The sequence below is a fragment of the Pipra filicauda genome, unplaced genomic scaffold (genome assembly GCF_003945595.2).
Source record: "Pipra filicauda isolate LSUMZ 115617 unplaced genomic scaffold, ASM394559v2 scaffold119_size3216105_pilon, whole genome shotgun sequence".
Lineage (NCBI taxonomy): Eukaryota > Metazoa > Chordata > Aves > Passeriformes > Pipridae > Pipra > Pipra filicauda.
The window spans coordinates 1,501,138-1,516,311 of NW_024103651.1; the positions used below are offsets into that span (position 1 = coordinate 1,501,138).

The 15,174-nt window shown below is 41.8% G+C and overlaps 1 protein-coding gene across 4 annotated transcripts in view; it reads left to right on the forward strand.

The window, feature by feature from the left end:
• Positions 1 to 1,544: 1,544 nt before the first annotated feature.
• The window catches only part of USP6NL (USP6 N-terminal like), a 116,437-nt gene continuing 102,807 nt past the window's right edge, over positions 1,545 to 15,174 (forward strand). Inside the window, exons 1-2 of one of the 4 annotated variants that reach the window (XM_039386235.1) lie at positions 1,545 to 1,638; positions 6,787 to 6,876. In XM_039386235.1, coding sequence (XP_039242169.1) covers positions 6,873 to 6,876 — 4 coding nt within the window. In that variant the 5' untranslated portion in view covers positions 1,545 to 1,638; positions 6,787 to 6,872. Of the gene's footprint in view, positions 1,639 to 2,055; positions 2,102 to 4,549; positions 4,668 to 6,786; positions 6,877 to 15,174 lie in introns of those variants that run through there. The other 3 variants (XM_039386241.1, XM_039386242.1, XM_039386239.1) reach the window with 3 other exon arrangements.

Here is a 15,174-nt window from a genome sequence, read left to right on the forward strand (position 1 = left end):
AGTGCAAGTTGTCTGGAATTGCTTATTTTAAAGTGTTTATATTTTGTAGATTATGCTAAATTCCTTGGTTAGTATTTGAATAGAAACTGTTTAAATATAATTGTGGCTCAAACACAGGATTGTTTAAAACATTTACGGGACATTGCTCTGTTTTCCTATCGTTACTGGACAACTTTTGGTACTACATTTTAGGTACTGTTTATTTTAATTCTGCTCTGAATGTAACACCCTATTTTATTGCCACTCCAAATTCCCTCTTAACCACAACAGTTTTGTTTTCAAACCAAGATTTAAACTCTTCTGGTCATGACACTGCTGTGGCATTTGAGATGTCAAAATGTTAGTTGCATTGCTGTGCTTTCTCCCTTCCAGTTTTGTTTGGGACCGGCTCCACTGCCCCATGCAAAGCACAGGGATGTAAATGCACCAGGAATTTGCACACAGGGAGTGGGAGCACTTGCTTAAGGAAGAGGCAGGGCTAGGATCAAAGCTCTTGTGATGGGTGCAGGATGCCAGGAGAGCTGGAATGAGCAATATAGCCCATCCCACAGAATGGGTCAGGTTGGAAAGGACCACAGTGGGTCATCTGGTCCAACCTCCCTGCTCAAGCAGGGCCATCCCAGAGCACACGGCACAGGATTGTGTCCCTGTGGTTCTTGAATATCTCCAGTGCAGGAGACTCCACAATCTCTCTGGCAATCCTGTGGTAGTCCTTGTCACACACAAGCCCGAGTTCAGCCATGGAGCTGTGCTTCAACCCTCCTGCCAGAGAAAATCAAAACACACAACCACAGAATCGCTGGGGTTGGAAGGGACCTCTGGAGATCATCCAGTCCAACCCCCCTGCCAAGGCAGGGTCACCTGGAGCAGACGACACAGGAACACGCCCAGGTGAGTCTGGAATGTCTTCAGAGAGGGAGATTCCACAACCTTCCTGGGCAGCCTGTTCCAGTACTCTGCCACCCTCCATGGAAAGAAGTTCTTCCTCATGTTGAGGTAGAACTTCTTGTGTTTTAGTTTATGGCCATTGCTCCTTGCCCTGTCACTGGACACCACTGAAATGAGTCTGGCACCATCCTCCTGGCACCTGCCTTGGAGATATTTATGCATATTGATGAGATCCTCTCTCAGTGTTCTCTAAACGGGCCCAACTCCTTCAGTGTCTCCTCAAAAGAGAGATGTTCCAGACCCCTCATCACCTCTGTGGCCTCCGCTGGACCCTCTCCAGCAGCTCCTTGTCTTCCTTGTATGGAGCAGCCTAGACCTGGACACAGGAGAATGGGTTTCCATGATGGGGGTCTTCCATGATCTGGCAGCACAGCCACGATATATCTGAAGGCCACAAGACTTGCATTGTGTTTTCCCCCTTCTTTCCCCCACACGACGCCCTGTCCCGCTCTGCCCCGGCTCTCCCGGAGGGGCTCCGGGCGGACGCCTCGTCCCCAGCCCAAGATGGCGGCGGCGGGTCAGCCCTGTGGGAGGGGCGGGGGCGGGGAGGTTTCCATAGCGGCGGTGTCACACCGGGGCACTTCCTGGTCGGAGGCCGCCGGTCCCGGGGCAGCGAGCAGGGACGCGCCGCTGGGGAAGGCGGCGGAGGGAGGGAGGGAGGCCCCGGGAAGAGGAGGAAGCCGAGAAAAGGTAGGGGCGAGCCGGGACTTTGCTCCGGCCATTGTGCGGCCCCCGGGGTTGGCCGGCTGGACCCATCCATTGCCGGGGCGCGGGGGGGGGGGCCGCGTGTGTGTGGAGATGCCGCGCCGGACCCTCCATTGAAACGGGCGGGTTCCGGCGGGCTGAGGGGAGGTGGGCGGTACCATCCTCCCCCGGGGGCGGGGGCGCGCACCCCCGCGGGGCCGGAGAGGTGGAAGAGGCGGGAGCCGGCTCCCGCAGGGTACTGGGGTGCTCCGGACTGTTCCACTCCCGGCGGAGGGGTGTGTGTGTGCGTGCGTGTGTCTGTCTGTCTTTGGAGGTTCCCTGCTGTGTCTGTTGGGGAGGGGGCAGCGTGCGGGGGGCTGTGAGGGGCCGGGACGCGGCTGAGCCGGGAGTGCTGAGGGAGCCCGGGGGAAGCCCTGTGGAGATGTCCCTGGGTCCCAGTGTAAGGCTGGTATGAGTTGTGGCGGCGGTGAGGGGGGCGCTTTCCTCAGGAGAGTGAGGGGCCACAGCCAGAGTGGGGCTGGGGCTGAGGGGCCTGGGGAGGTGTTTGGGGGGTCGGACACTGGAGGCCCCCTCGAGAAACCCCCTTTTCTGCCCAGGTGGGAGGCGGCAGTGCCGCCCCGGTCGGGAGCAGGGAGGATTTGGATGGCTGAGCCCTTGTTTTAATCTGACTTTCTGGCACCGCCGCTCTCCCTGTACCTGCTCCCTCTTCTGTTCTTTGTAATACTTCAGGTATGTGGTGGAAAGTGCCGGGCTGGCCGTGCTGGGTTGGGACAGAGGGGTCCAGAGTCCTGTGGGCTTCCCCTGGCTGTGCCGAGCCCGGGGGTCCGTGTCCCTCTCCCAGCCCGGGGTCTCCGCTGGGACTGCCAGCAAAGAGCCAATTCTCCGATGTTTTGTGTTCTTTCTGTGGCGTGGATGGCTGCTTGTAGGAAACCACCGAAGCCATTGAACTACCAGCTGAATGAGAGTCAAGTGGTGACTTAAAAGTCGCTCTCTCCGAACTCCTGTACCAGTTGTTCGCCCTCATATGCTCGAGAATAACTTTCTTTGTGCCATTTGCTGCTTGGAGGAGGCAGCTGCACTGAGGGCTGGCTGTGAGGGGAGCCGGTTTTCAGCTTTCACTGAATTACAGTGGAGTGAAAAATTCCACATCTGCCCTGTTCACAACAAACGTATCTTGTGGAGGATCAGTTCAATTAGAATAATTCCATTAAATAATTGTTTTCTATGGTTTTCTGGCTTGCTGCCTGCCCTGCAATCTAGAGCTGCTGTGTGACAGTCGAAACTCCAACTCTGCCAGGCGTGTGTGTGTATGAAACGCGGCGGCCAATGAGCAGCGCCTGAAACTAAAGGCGATTTGCCTCAACGCTTTGTAGTGTAAATATTCCTGCCGCGAACAAAGGAGGGTGTGTCGTTGGACTTGTTTCATTTGTACTTCCATGTGCTTCCTCATTTGTGGCCAGTCAATGATTCTGTGTAGGTTCTGAAACAGTAGCAGTCTCACTTTGTTGTGAATTGTGCCCTTCGCGCTGGCTTTGGGTATTTTTCGGAGCTGGGATGCTCAGAATCTTGGTGCTGTGTTAGGGATTTTTATTGTGTTCTTTTTAACAGCCGTGCTCTGAAGTGACTTAGTTTTGCTCTTTTTAAACTTTTGTTGTTACTGATTAGAACTTTGAAGTTAACTCAACTTGGATGCAGTGTAAAATGAGTATTTAGTAGAACTGCCTTTTAACCAGCTGTTCTTTTGCCCTCTGATTATACAGCACAGAAACCAGCAATTTCAGACTTAATGTTCTGCCAGCCAGATATCTATACATCTCTAAAACATGTGCTTCTGAAATCTCTGTATTTGTTTTCTGTGAGGGGCCATAACATTTAATTTAAAGAAAAAAGTAAATGACAGTAAAATACTGATTTGTGCAAGGCAGGCTCTCTTTAGGCTATTTTGTCTGTGTCTTTAAACAGTGGAGGAGCACAGGAGCTGCTCCTGTGATTTCTGATTCTTGGGAACTGGGGATATAAATTCTTAATGTTAACTCCTTAGCATCTAAGTTAAACAAATACTACAATAACATACACACTGGCTAGACCTGAATCTTTAATTGCCAATTTAAAGGGAAATCTTTTCTCTGGATCGAGTCATAGTGCATAGAATATGCTGTAATTTGCTTGCAATCTGGCTCATGCTAATTGTCCTGAAACAGAGTATTGGGTAAAAAAGGAGACCTGGCACTGGGTGTGGAAACAGGTCATTGAATGTCTTATTAGTGTGGGTGAATTTGAAGTCGCAAAGAGCTTCCCTCAGTTCTGGTGTTCCTTTCAAATCTCGGTTAAAATGCCGATAGTTTCACAGCTACTTCAGGTGAATCCCCCCGAGGGCTGGTAGATGTGTGTCAGTAGAGGAAACACAAGGCTTTGCTCTTCAGGAAAGGACAAGGATCAAAGTTATGTGTGGGTGGTTTCTTATTTTTTTCTTTTATAGCCTTGTTGATTGCAAGGGAAAGCACAGAGGGTGTCAGGCACTACTTTGGATTAAAAGTTTTCCCAAGATTTGTCTTTCAGCAAGACACTCAACAAGTCATGGTCTGTCTTTCTCTGCTCTGTAGTGGTTGGTTGTGTTTCTGTGCAGGAGAAAACCCTCCATGCACTGGAATAAACCAGGTTGTTGGCTGAGAGAGCGAAGCGAAAACAGTTTAGTTTCTCCCACACTCCTTAGGAAGAGTGTTGATTTTGCAGTGCAATATAAAGCAGGGACATTCTGATATTTGGCAGTGTTGACTTTTCCTGACTTTCCAGTGCTGCTTGCTATTGCTATACTCAAAATTATAGATAAAAGATGAAAATTTCATTTTTTTTTTTTTTTTTAGTGACTTAAGCACTTTCCAGTAGTCCAAGAAAATACCTGTCAGCGAAATGATCGAGTTGTTCACGAGGGAAATGGTATAAAGCACGCAGGGTTTTTTCTTTGAAATAACACTCCCTGAATTAACCAGAAGTCTGCACTGGCTGGTAAACAGGTACTGGCAGTAGCTAAACAAAATATTTAGACACTGAAGGCACTGTGGGAGTAACACTTTATAGCTGGAAGCCGGAGTTCAGGTTGCTGTGGAGCGCTGGAACACTCACTTTTCATGGCCATGACACGTTTATAGGCAGCACATCACTGCTACATTCTCATCTCATTTCCTCACTGTTACGTGACTAGGTTTTTATAAGAGATGTGCTGCATAATTATGCTATTATTAGCCTTAAGTGGTTTTCAGAGCTGCTGTTTTGTTTTTTCCTAATGAACAGCCTTTTCCTGTGCATACACACAATAAAGTGTCGTGTAAGACGATGTCTCAGAGCAGAATATTGTTAGTTCATATTTGCAAAACTGAGGTGAGACTGTACCTTTGGAAAGTTGAGTAGGAGAGTCTGGTTTTTCATCTGGTTCTGCCTAAGAGTCAAGCAGAATTTGGGCCCAAAGACACTGTGGGGCTCTGGTCAGAAGTGCTTTGGACCTGAGTTGAGGGCTGTCTGCTTGACATATTTGATGTTCTTAACATAAAAGCTGTTGTTAGTGCAGTAAATAATTAAACATCATGGAAGTTTTGTTTGATAATTTTGACACCAGTAATCAAGAGGAAGCTGACAAGGCTGCAGTTCTAACATTATGTTTTAACAGACACTTCATTTTTTATTGGGCTGTGTGTGCTTAAATATTGAATTTAGCAGCCATTCATACAGCACTGCCAGGGCTTGCAGTTCAGACTGTTCTTCAGTGATTGCAACTTCTCATGGCTTTGTGTTCCTCTCTGCTTGTTTAGAATGGTTGCATATGGATTTCTCCAGCCATTTTCTTCCCCTGTTGAGCCTCTTCCCTCTGTTACTTTTTCAGTGCAAAAGGAATTGGTTGTAATTTTCAGTTTGCATCATTACCAAAGGCTACCTTTTGGCAGTTGGTTTTTTTTTTTTTTATGGTGTGGGGGTGGTTTTGTTTTTTAATTTTATTTTTATGTTTTTTAGAAAACTGGTTTTAGCAATTGATAGAGGAACCTTCTTGTGATGTGAATTCAGTCCTGGGGTAGTTCCTCTACTATTTTGCCACATGCTGTAAATCTAAATATTATGTGAAGACATAATTTAGGAAAATTAGATTACATATTTTGTCTTTTTGCATTTTATGTTGCTTTTTGTAAAGCATGAAGAGATCAGGAGAGTTGAGACTTGCAGTCTGAGTCAGCACAAGATATCTGGCTGAATTAGCACAGGTGGTCAGGTTCAGCAAGTTCTAAAAAGAGGGAATAAATCACACAATATTCCCTAATTTACAGATACTCTCTATTTGTGCAGGTATTAGAGAAGAATTCTTTATAGCTTAGTAGATATGGTTTTTTTTTTTTTTCATTTCAGCTGTGAGGTGAAGTTACTTTTGTTTAGCTGTTCTGTCAGACTTGTATAAACTTGCTTTTAGCAGCAGGATGGAGATTATATAATAAATTTTTCAAGATGTACTTGCTGTGCTGTCGTTTTGGAGATGCAGCCTCTGTATTTGGCTTCGGGGAGGGCCGGGCGTGTTGTCACTGAATCCACATCTGCCCTGTCTGGGTACCTGCTTTTTTTCCTTGCCATCAGGAATTGACTGATCTGCTGGTTTGCAGTTGCTAGAAATGGTAACTTTTCCAGGTTTTGTTTCCGAGGAGGAAGTGTTTGATGCTAATGCCAACCTGTGCTTATTTAGTAAATTTAATTGCAGTTCTTGTGTTTTAAAGAGTGTTTTTATGCCTCATCTTGCTGGCTGAGGTTGCTGAAGGAGAAAACACTGCTTTGGAATTTTCAGTTATTGTATCCATGTTGTGGTCTTGCACTTTTAACTTCTTAACTGCTCCCAAAAGATAACAAACAATATATTTTATAGCACCTTTTTGTAGCACATGCTCACAAGTTTGTAATGTGATTGTTAGAAGGTACACGTTTTTATCCATAAGGAGTTAAGCTCTTCAGTCATAACAAACACATCTTTGTGTTCCTTTTTTTTTTTTTTAAGGAGGAGGATGAAAAGATAGTAGGAAAGACAGTGTATATGTAAACATATATCCTAGTGATTTAAAGTTGAAAAAATGATTTGTCTTTTTATTTTCTTCCTACCATCAGGACATGTATACCTCTGAGAAACCTTCTCCAACAAGATACCTTGCTTCAAGACCTCTCTTGGATTATATACAAAGAAGTTTCCAGTCATGAGTGAGTAGATTTTTTTTTTTTCTTTCAGAAAAAAAAAGAAACCCTTATTTTGTAGTTTAGAAGAACTGTGACTTCTGTAGTAGGTTTTGGGAAGTGGTTATTCCTCAAAAATATTCGTATTGAGTTTTGTCTCTTCAGTCCTTCAAACTAACCAAATGAAACTGAGACTTGGCAGATGCAATTCTTAATATGCAAATTTTTGATCACTGTGTGCTCTGTGAGACTCCTGTGTTGGTAGTCTGGTCTCATTTTCAAGAAGTTTGGTTCTGTAACAAGCTGATGTTTGTTTTTTTCAGTATAAATAAAACATGTAACTCTGAGGGGGAAATGTCTTGGGTTTGCTGAGAACTCCAAAATTTGTGACTGCCTAGTGAATTAAAATAACTGGTAAAGATCCAACATAAAATGAAAGGACTTCATTTTGTAGAAAAAAAATAAATATGTTTCTCAAATTCCAGTACAGAGGTCTGATCCCAAAGGAATTTTGGCATGTATTGGAAAGATCTGAGCCATAGAAAACCTAATATATCTGTTTTGGTGAAAAAAAAAAAAACCAAACAGATGGAAGACACTATAAGTTTTGTTTTAGGTTGTATCTGATGGGTAAGGTGATCTCTTTTTAGTGAACCGTTCTGAGTGTTTAAAAGTCCCTTGTAAGTTTTGTGGATGTGAGACTTGATGTAATTGTTGGCAGCCACGTTCCCTGGCCTTACCTTGTGTAGAAATGAGGATAAAACTTCCTATCCCAGGAACTGTGTTTATAGTGTAGCTCAGTTCCAACACAACTGTACTGAATGTGCTGAAGAATGAGCATCTCGTTCACAGGATAATTATATCCTGTGTTAGTAAAATAAGACCATTCGAGTTTCTGGGAGGAAGTGAGTAAAGAAAAGGGTTGGTTAAATTTCTTGTCAAACTAAATGAAAAATGATTGTTGGTGACATCTGGAAGAAAAAAAAGGAATGGTGAAGGAAATGCTCGCTAAATGCAGCAGAGGAAAAATTATACCAAACAAAGGGCTGAAAGAACTGCTGAACTCTAGAGTTCTTGCTGGTGTAGGTAGAACTATTTTAGTATTTATATATAGATTTATCTCTTTTATGTTGCTGTTGACACTTGTTTGCTTTCTGAGGTTTAAAGCATTTGCTGTGTTGTGTAGGTGACAATTTTCCTGGCAGTTATTCAAGTACCGGAATGTCCTGATTTGTCCAACACTGCTCTATTAATCCTCATTTGTTGTACAGAGCTTCTCATGTGCTGTCATTGCCTTGTGTGCAGCCTCAGACATTACCAATAAGTGAATCACAGCTCTGTGTGGTGTGACTGGCCAAGGTGCTGCTGGGATGGGGTTGCTTTGGGGACAGCACAAACTGCCGTGGCTTGAGCAAAACACCATTGGCTTGGTCACATTTTGGGCTGATTCCAGGCTGGAGGGTTCAGCTGTTTGTTGGGAAGAATGAAGACCCTCATTCAAATGCAAGACAGCACTTTGGCAGGACTTTTTGTGGTGGTCACTTATAATGTTCTGCAGTGCAGGACACCACGTTGTGGTGGGGGACTGGATGCTTCAGTCCCTGCTAAGTGATGGCCTTCAAGGGCACGATGGAAAGTGCCACTTGTTTGAAAATATGGTTTAAAGAAGATGAAATGTTTTATGTTCAACTCATGTTGGATTTCTTAGTTTATGGTTTACTTGAGAGTAACTTGAACTATAAGCACAGTCCTTATTTTTAGTCTCCTCTCTCCCAAATATCTCATCACTAAGATATGTATCATCCTATGAAGATGTATTTATTTGCATCCCTCTGTACATGTGAGCTTATTCACAAAATCTGTGGGCACCTGTAATAGCTGGATGTGTTAAAAACGATGGGAGTCTCCAGTATTCCTAACATGTGCATCACCTAGTGTGATTCAAACCAAACATCTACCTAAAATTAGGGAATGTCAGTCTTAAGAAGGTTAATAAAACTTCAGAATGCAGGCTACATTATCAAATCCTACTTGTTACTTGCTTGAGACACACTTGATGCAATATATATTTACATTGCTCTTTGTGAAGGGCTGTTCTACACTCTTAGTCTTAAAATGATTAAATCCCTTTTGTAATATCTGCCCTAAATTTATTCACAGGTAGTTCATATCTATTTTTTTTTTGTTTGCCAACTTTATTAATCAGCTAAAGAAATTTTTACCTTATCATATTTGTTGTTTTAGCAGTTTGTTACATAAAGCTTATATTTCATTGAAATAATTTGTAGAATTAAATCTGTATTATCTTGCTATTTAAGAAGCACACAGATGCTTATTTTTAAGCAAATGATCAGGTAATTTTTTTTTCAAAGTGAACAAACTTACTATTGTTATATAACTTCTAATAGTTGCCAGGTGTGTAGGTAAATGCTTTGGATGCTGTTGTACTGGATCTTCCCTATTATCAGGGAAGAGCATTGACAGAATTGCAAAATTCACCATTCATGGTAGGTTTTTTTTGCTGGGCAATACAAAGAATCAGATGGAACTGAGGCAGCCCCTGTTCAGGCTTTTATTTCTGTGGAATGCCTTTATAAATGTCTGTTTTCATAAATAAGGGTAAGACAGATCCGTGTTTGAAATTATGCTTTTCCATTTTGTGCCCCATAGCACAGTGAGGTCATGTGCTTGAAGGATGGGGACAAGTCTAAAGTGTAGCTAAGTGAGATTGATTTTGATTTGTTTTGTATTTAAAGATAACTTGTCGAGGAGATCCTGGCTGGATAGAACCTGCCTAGAATGTCCCACCTCAGAGAGAGTTGGTTTCATCTTCCACGTTTTCTCCAGAGATTGACATTTAGCAGCTAAAAAATGTGTACTGTCATGATAAATTTTTACTGTGCTCTTTATGTTTGGGAGTTTTCCTGTGCTTTTCTCCTTGGAAGAAAGGTCAATTCAGTGAACTCTTTTGAGCTGCTGCAGTGAACTCTGTTTGCAAACAATTGATCCACATGTTAGTACACTCTATTGCAGCAAGCTGGTAACATCTTTGATTTTCTTTTACCCCCTTGAATGTATAGTGCCAATTTATAATACAGAATATTTCTTTCCTGACTTTATCTTTCTGCTTCTAGTTTTGTTTCCCACACCCTAAAAACTCAACACTGTTCACAGTTGCGAAGTTCACCTGCTGTTCTTTGTGCCTCAGTATCATCTCGTGAGTGACTGAGGGTAGGAGCACATTTTGTGTGTTTGAAGAGATGCTGTGCAATGAAATCTTACAGTTTGGAAATGGTCAGTGTGGCCTGGTAATCACAGGGGGAACTTTTTGCTTCAGCAGTTCAAATCAAGACCACAATGGTGTGATTAAAGGCTGCCTCTGTTTGATGGTTGGTTATTTTTCTTGACCTCTCATTACAGCTGGCTTTCTAGTTTGTGTTCACAGAGGAACCTGAAGCTTTGGGGATTTCTAAAAAAAAAAAAGAAAAAATTTTTTCCTGTCATTTTGTGTTCTTGTATTGTATGTAAATAAATAGTTTTGGCTGTCAGTTTTCCTGTTCATGAGCAATAAACTTGGGAATCAAAACAAATATTAAGATCAGCCATAATAGATAAAGATGCAATAGATGAAGGCCAGGTTGGACGGGGCTTGGAGCAGCCTGGCCTGGTGGGAGGTGTCCCTGCCCACGGCAGGGGGTTGGAACGAGATGATCTTTAAGGTTCCTTCCTACCCAGACCATTGCATGCATTATTATTCTTATATTTGCAACTGAGAAAAGTGTGTTCTGGGCTTCTCTAAAGCTTTGTGTGCGAAGGAAAGTCTGTTTGGTTAAGTCTGGCTCAATTTCCCCCCCTCGCCCCTAATCTCCCCTCCTGGGTCAACCAGAATGAATTTGCAGTGAATTAAGGACCAAGTCAAACTGTTAATAAAATAAATACTGGGAATTAGACTTTTTTTTTTTGTGGTCTACCCAAAGTGTAGGTGACTGTGCATTTTGTGTATTGTGGGTAAGGTGCTGAAAATAATTTTAAAGCTGATTGATTTGGTTTAAGAGGCTTTATATCATCAGTTCTTTGCTGTGAGCTGAGATTGAAAGAAAGGAAAAAGTCTAAGTTCTGATTCACACAGAAAACTGAATAACGGGGGAGGAAAGCTTAGAAGTAAACTAAAATGCTTTTACAATGAAGTATAATAATGAATAGCTAAAGGATGTCAGATTATTATGTTACATTTGAAGTTTTTATTTTTGGACCATGAACCCTGAAAGCCCATTCATAAAATGCAAGTTTGAAGCTACAGTTCGTGAAGTGTTTTCACAGTTGTTCTGATTTCACAGCACAATTATCTTCTAATCTATATAAATACTGAGACTTAAGGAATGGGGAAGAAATAGGGAAGAAGTTATGAGGTCTCCTGGGTTATCTTTACTGAAATTTGAAATAGTAATTCCTTAGGAAAAATTGAAGCTCTGAATGATAAAGATTTGTAGGACATAGGGGATAAAGAGCCATAATGCAGATTGGAAAAAGGTTGCTTTGAAAACTTGGGATGTGTTTAAAGAAATTTTGAAGAGTCAAATACTAGTAACCCCCCTGGAACTCAGCTGTGTGAAATAGGGGGAAGCCCACAAGATTCTTAAATAGTAAACTACTGTGTATTAGTGACCCCCTAAAAATTGTTTCCTTGATAACATCAGTATTTATTTAGTGGTTCCACTATTTTTTTTCTTGAAGCTGTCAGAGGGATTTCCCACTGTATGTGACTGTAGTGGCATGTGAGCACTTGGACCAGGAATAGTAGTGTAGTAACTTTTTTTGTAGTGGGAGGTTGGAGCATGAAAAATAAATGTGTGCTGAGTTCTTTGGCTCCTGGACCTCGTGGTAGGAGAACTTGCAGGGCTGGGGGTCAGTGATCTGTGGGTGAGGCTGTGGTAGATGCTGCTTTCCCCTTGCTTGGAGTGGGCATGGAACTGTAGCTTAAGTTGTTCAGGAATGTGGTAATCTTGGGCTTCCTCTGCCCTAAGCAAGGAGGGGCATCTCCAGAGGGCTAATCAGATCTTACATGACCCAGTTTCTCACCAGTGCTGTAATTAAACTGCTCCTGTAAATACAGAGGGTGCCTGACTAGCAATAAATATAAACCCAAGTGCTTTGCACAGAACTGATGCATCACAGTGAGGACATGAAGGCATGTTAGTAGAAACTTACCTGCTGTTTTAATATTCCTATTTTATTATGTTGGATTTCCTGACATAATGATGCACTTTCTCAGACCTTGTGGTTTTATTTTTTTTGCTGAAAGTACAGTTATTTAAATGTATCAGAACCCAGATGAAAGCTTTTTGAAATTTGTCTGTATTTAAACAGATTTTAGATTAATTTGTTTTTCATAATCCTTCCTTTATTTTCGGTCACTTTTTAGGATATTTAGGACTGATAAGTTGTGACTTCCCTTGGGCTTAGAATTTATTTTTAGATCAAAGAGGCAGATAAACACGTTTTGAATTTTGTTCTGTCACCTTTTTACCTGAAAAAAAATAAGTCCTCAATCTCCAAAGACTGAAGTGAAGCCACTTCTTTGCAGGAGGTTGCAGCTACCAAAAATGTATTTCTCACATCCAGAAACTGTGCTTGCATGTGGTAGGTACAAGTTGAGTGGTGTCACTTTTTATTAGGCTTTGCTAACAAGCAGGTGTTGTGGAATATTTAATGTTTCATTTAAATTAATGTATAGTAAAGCTAAATTTTTAAAACCCTTTGCATGTGTTTCACATACATTTATTGAAGATTTTTAAAAAAAGGTGTTACATTTATTTTTTAATTTATTTTTCCATAAAGGGAACTTCAGATCTTCTTTTAGTTGGGCTTTTTCCCCGTGGGTTTAAATTGATGGTCGGGTTGATGGGGCTTCTCTAAATAAGTCAGAGCAACATGACACCTACTTTTAAAGCAATGTAATTTCTGTTTGTAAACCAAGATGTTGGCACTGGCAGGAAACTATTGTTAATTTTGAGCTGACAGGAGAGCTGTGGCAGGAAAATTGCCATCATTAATGTTATTGGAGGACCAGTCTTTTTGTATACACCCTTACTACTCCCTGAATGTGTCCTTTCTAGACACTTGCACTTCACATTTATTCTGTCATGTTTGCAATGAAAATTAAGGTTGGATTATTTCCAAATTATTTACTTTATGACACTGTGTGTGTCCAAACCAGCAAGGATAATAGAAATATGGTTATTGTATATATTTGATCATTCATTACATATTTCATTTGTTATAAACATTTTATGTAATTTTCTCTTTATATTATAAATTATATACTTACATAAAATACATGACAGTTCTTTTATTTATGAGTTTGTATGGAGAGCCATCTTTTAAAATTTCTCTGCCTCTCAGTGTTTTGATGGATGGCCAGTAAGGAGGGATGAATTATTGTGAGTAATTGGCATACACAGGAGTACATGCCTGTGGCATGATAATATTCTCCCATTACAGGGTTTTTTAGTTAAATCTTAGTCTTTGGGCCTCTCTCTGTGCTCCTTTATGTAAAACATTGCACAATGATGCCTTTATGGTGGGTCTTTGGTGCTCCTGCAGCAGCAGAACAGGGTAACCTTGTTCTCTGGAGTGAGGATCAAGTATCCAGCACTATGTAAGCAATTCATATTTCTGGGATCCTATTCACCCTGGGATAAGTTGAGGGTGGCACTCAAGTACATTCCAAAGGAGGAAGGATGCAGAAATTCCCAACCAAAACAGAGATGAAAAGCAACAGTTATACATGTAGATGTTTGGGTGGGCACCCCCTTCTCCGCGTAGGGCGCTGTGTAGACACAGAACGATGTTTTGGTGACTGCAGGGAGGACTTTCCAGAGGCTGCAGTTCTGAGCTTCCTGGTGGTGGATAATAAATAGTTTTATTGACTATGGAATCAGAGAATTCACAAGGCAAATGAATGGGATGAAGGATTAGAAATGGACTGCAGAAGAACTTTCCCAACAGCAGTGTTAAGTGAGATGTTCAGAGGACTTTCCTTGCCTCTTGTGAGTCATGTTGATTCTCCCTTTCCATATGAATAATTGGATAATATGCTCCACTGTGTAGGAAAAGTGAAGCTATTGCTGCTCACTGGTGTAAGTTCATCACAGATAAGAAAAATAACTGAGCTGCAGCCTCATTTTGTTATGTTATTCATGTTCACATTCAAGAAACAAAACACCTGATTTACAAGATTTGTGGTTATTTTAAGCTAAATTGGTTGTGTTTCAAGGAAAACTACTCTGACATTCTTTATCCAGCTTCTGATAGGAAACGACTTCTTTGATTTGTAGCACAGACAGAAAATATTTGGGCTTGTTGCCAGAAGTGGGGTTATGCAAGTAATGTCAGCCAGATTACTGGCTCCATACTTGTTTAAATTTAAGATCTTTTCTTTACTTAAACTATCCAACCTGTTGTCCTTTAAGTGTTTAAAGGATGGTTGCAGATGTTTGTGTTAACGAAGTAGCTGCACTCAGATGATATCCTATCAATCTTCCGATTATGAGGTTTGTTTAATCTCTCATTGCAAAAGACCCCCCCTATAATTAAGGTCTTTTAATTCCCAAAATTGTGTGGGAGACTGGCACTGGAATTTTTTCAAGGCTGTTGGTAAACCTGGACCTGTCCTGCTTGAAATTTCTGAAGCAAGCAGAAAGCTGGGTAGGACTCCCAGGCTGATTTGGGAACCTGGTGTGTTGTGTTTCTTTTTTTTTCTTTTTTTCTCCATCTTCCTTTTTCCCTGTTTTATTCTGTGGAATGTAATGGTCTCCGGAGTGGAAAGCTCACCAACACGCTGTGGAATCTCCAGTGCTTTTGGGCAGTGCAGTCATTAATCTAACAGATCTGGAACGTAAAAGGGCACTTTGTTTGAAAAAAGCACTTTGGTTTGCCATAGGAGAGGATTCCTGAATGCAGGCTTTCTGTTTTACCCTTGAAAAGTTCTTTGAAAACCTGCCTAATTCTGTGGTAGATGCTGAAAGGCTCACTCAGAGCTCCTTTGAGCAGGAGACAGAATTGCCAGAAGTTTTAGAGGCATAGGGAAATAAGTGTCTCACCAGAATATTCTGTTGCATTCAATAAAAAGCTTTTCCCTTCTCTGTTTTCTTTTTTTTTTCATAGTACTTTGTACAGCATTATATGAGAAGTTTTATTTTGTGAGGCTGCTGTACCTGAGTTGTCCAAAACACTATGATGGCATAACCCAAACTCCAAACTGCCTGCCCTCCCCTAAAGTTGCTGTTGGAGGTGACACTTGTTGCTGCAGCTCTTGGTTCTTGG